General features: G+C 57.2%; 1 protein-coding gene and 1 non-coding gene across 2 annotated transcripts in view; both read left to right on the top strand.

The window, feature by feature from the left end:
• Window positions 1-2: 2 nt before the first annotated feature.
• The window catches only part of NOP53 (NOP53 ribosome biogenesis factor), a gene marked incomplete at its 5' end in the record, with an annotated part of 7,417 nt that continues 3,852 nt past the window's right edge, over window positions 3-3,567 (top strand). Inside the window, 3 exon segments of the mRNA XM_077747178.1 lie at window positions 3-73; window positions 546-610; window positions 3,205-3,313. Coding sequence (XP_077603304.1) covers window positions 3-73; window positions 546-610; window positions 3,205-3,313 — 245 coding nt within the window.
• On the top strand, window positions 2,026-2,110 carry TRNAQ-UUG (transfer RNA glutamine (anticodon UUG)). The gene has a single exon. It is a non-coding gene; the product is annotated as a tRNA-Gln (tRNA).

The raw sequence follows: 3,567 nt of genomic DNA, 5'->3' as shown, positions 1-3,567 counted from the left end.
TCTCTCAGGAGCCGCTGGGGCTGGAGGTCGACCAGTTCCTGGAGGACGTGCGGCTACAGGAGCGCACGAGCGGGTGCGTGGGGCGGGACTTCCGGGAGCCGGGCCACGTTCCGAGTGGCGCGGCGCGAGGCCGAGCGTGCTTCAGGGGGATTCCGGAGGCCTGGGAGCGTCCGTGTCGTGCACCGCTGGGGAAGCTGGGAATCCTGGGTGGGAGGTTGGGGGACCGTGAAGGGGTACCGGATATGGGAGCGCCAGTGTGAAGTTAGGGTGCAGGTAAGTAACTAATAATTGTAGTGTAAATACGCCCCGGGTACCTGTCTTAGACTAATATTTTAGGTATTGCGATCAGTTAAGTCCTAAGTTATGGAAAGTGAAGGGAAGGACCTCCATGGAGGGATCCCATGGCAGGAAGAAGATGCTTGAATGAGCCTAACAGTGGAGGAAAGCTGGGCCCCTGAGAGGTTAACCCCCCACCCCCACCCCCCCAGGGCTGCTTGCATCCTTCCCAACATCCTTGGCTGACCTTCTCCATTCCCACCTCCCAGTGGCTTGGTATCCGAGGCCCCCAATGAGAAACTGTTCTTCGTGGACACCGGCTCCAAGAAGAAAGGTAAGGGAGTGCTTTCAGCGGCGCCTGCCGGGTCCCCATCACAGCCTCTGGGAGAGTCATTGTTAATGAAAGGGCTTGGATGGCGGACGCCTGCTACAGAAAGCACGCTAAAGGCTTACCCGTCAGGTTTTCTTTTTGAGAGTTCCGAGCTCTCCGTGCACAGAGAGGCCGGTAAGGGTCTGCGCGGGGAGTAGCTTAGATATTCATTAGCAGGTCTGTAGTGAACTTGCAGAAAGCCACAGTCAAAAGGCTTGAAAGGAAGGAAACCTGTTTTAGTAAGATGCGGTTTAATAATAAGTGGGATCAGCTTTGATGAGAAGCTAAGAAGCTTGGCATAATCTGCACACTTTTATCTGCCAAAAGGCGGGGTCCTGTGGAAAGTCCAGGGGGGCGGGGGGAGGGTTAGGGATTACTGGAGGGAGTCATAGGCTCTCCGTCAGTAAGGAGAGACACAGACCAAGAGTGGGCGATCTGCTTTCACGAGGGGATAGAAAACGAGGCTGAGGGGTCTGCTTTAGCTAGCAAGTGGCGAGCACCTTCAGGGAGCACGGAGGAGTCCAGGACCCGGCTCTTTTCTAAGGAACACCAGAGCATCTGGGTCGGTGAGCGGGAAAAGAGGGAAGGGACTGCTTTGAGGTGCGGGAACCTTTGAGCAAGCAGGTGAGGGGTGATGAGGCTAAAGAGGTCAAGGTGCACGGAAGCGAGCTGACCTGGTGTGCGGACAGTGAGGGGAAGTCCAGGCCTGCCCTAGGGAAGGGCCGGGTGGTCGCCAAGGCCTGCTTTGGCCAGTATGACGTCTCTTTGGGAACAGAGGAAGGGCAGTTCACAGGTTCTGCTTTAAATTTACCAAAAAGAAGAACATTTTAACGTGTATTTTAAGTGGGGGCAGAGTGCAGAGATAGAGAATCTCTCCATCTCCCTGATAGCCACCCAGGTGCCCCTGTTTTAGGGCTAAAAAAAGAAACCTGGCAGAGGGGAGGGGATACCTGGGCAGCTCAGTCGGTTGAGTGTCCGACTTCAGCTCAGGCCATGATCTCAAGGTTCATGGGTTCAAGCCCAAGCCCCACATCGGGCTCTGTGCTGACAGCTAGCTCAGAGCCTGGAGCCTATCTCAATTCTATTTCCCTCTCTCTGTGCCCTTCCCTGCTCATACTCTGTCTCTCAAAAACAAACATTTAAAAAAAAAAAAAAAGAAAAAAAGCTGGGGGCGCCTGGGAGCTTAGTTAGTTAAGCATCCAACTTCAAATCAGATCTGAATCGAGTTTGAGCCCTGCCCCCCATCAGGCTCTCTGCTGTGAGCATGGAGCCTCCTTTGATTTCTCTGTCTCCCTCTCCTTGTCTGCCCCTCCCCCTGGTTGCACACCGTCTCTCTCAAAAATAAACATTAAAAAGTTTAAATACGAAAAATAAGAGGTGCCTGGGTGGCTCAGTTGGTTAAGCGTCTGACTTTGGCTCAGGTCATGATCTCATGGTTCATGGGTTCGAGCCCCATGTTGGGCTCTGTGCTGACAGCTAGTTCAGAGCCTGGAGCCTGCTTTGGATTCTGTGTCTCCCTCTCTCTGACCCTCCCCTGCTCACGCTGTCTCTCTCAGAAATAAATTTAAAAAAAAAATTNATAAAACAGCGAAAGGCACTGTTCGTGGCCTGTTAGTCTGGCCGTGGCTCTCGGGCTCCATTCCAGTGCTACAGCAATTCCAGCGACACGTGACTGACTGACTCGTGGCTCTCANTGGGCGACTCAGTCAGTTAAGCGTCCAACTTTTGGACTTTGGCTCAGGTCATGATCTCGCGGTTTGTGGGATCAAGCCCCGCATCAGGCTCTGCACTGACCTGCTGGGCTCTCTGTCTGTCTCTGTCTCTGTGTGTTTCTCTCTTTGTTCTTCCCCTGCTCACACGTATGCACTTTCTCAGTAAACTTAAAAAAGTAATTTGAAAAATGAGACCACGCTGCAGGCACTCGTGGGAGCTGGGCGTTAGTGGGAGCAGAGACAGGGAGTGTGGTCTGTGCTGGAGTGGAGTCGCAGGCACGGCGTGGGTCCCGCCCTGGTGTCCCGCGCCTGGGAGTTCGTGCTGCTCACAGTCCAGGCGAAAGGGGCAGACAAGGTCCTGCTTGAGGACCAGCCGCTTTGGGTTCCGAGACCAGCTCCTTCTCTCTCGTTAGTGTTTCTGGCTTTGTGGCCATTCTCGTGCCTTGTCTGAAGCCGGTAGTGGGCGGGGCTCTGGGTCTGACTGTGTTCCCTGCACAGGGCTGCTCAGGAGGTGGGGGGGGGGGGCCCGGAGCTCAGACACCTTGGGCACCTCTGTCCTCAGGTGGAGGCCTGGGGTCGGCCTGGGCCCCCTCCCCCCACGCCTGCCCTGGGCGCGGGTCTGATGGCTGCACGGAGCTGTGTGCAGGGGGCGGGGGGTGGGGAGGCCNGACGGAGCTCGGACACCTTGGGCACCTCTGTCCTCAGGTGGAGGCCTGGGGTCGGCCTGGGCCCCCTCCCCCCACGCCTGCCCTGGGCGCGGGTCTGATGGCTGCACGGAGCTGTGTGCAGGGGGCGGGGGGTGGGGAGGCCTGGGCCTTGGATTCCTTTCCTTTCTCCCACTCCCAGAGCTGAACAAGAAGAAGACCAAAAGCCAGAAAAGGTCACTTCTTCTCAAGAAACCCCTTCGTGTCGACCTCGTCCTAGAGAACACGTCCAAGGTCCCTGTCCCCAAAGAGTGAGTGCCCCACCGTCCCCGGAGCTTTTTCTGTTGCAGCGGCTGCCACTCACTTTCTGGCCCCAAGGGAGTTCCTGGGGAGGGAGGGGCAGGGGAGGGTCACCTGGAGGAGAGGAATGGGGGCCAGATTGGAGGAAGTGGGGTGGCGGCCGAGGCAGGCAAGTGCAGGGCCCGGGCCCAGCCAGGAGGTCGGGGTGGAGAGGGGCCGTGGCACGGCCGGTTGGGCTGGCTTGGCAGCGGGCCCGCGGGAGGGG

Source organism: Crocuta crocuta, unplaced genomic scaffold, assembly GCF_008692635.1.
Source record: "Crocuta crocuta isolate KB4526 unplaced genomic scaffold, BGI_CrCroc_1.0 scaffold334, whole genome shotgun sequence".
In the NCBI taxonomy this organism is placed as follows: Eukaryota; Metazoa; Chordata; class Mammalia; order Carnivora; family Hyaenidae; genus Crocuta; species Crocuta crocuta.
Note: the sequence above shows the minus strand (reverse complement) of the source record. Positions and strands in the feature narration are given on the sequence as shown.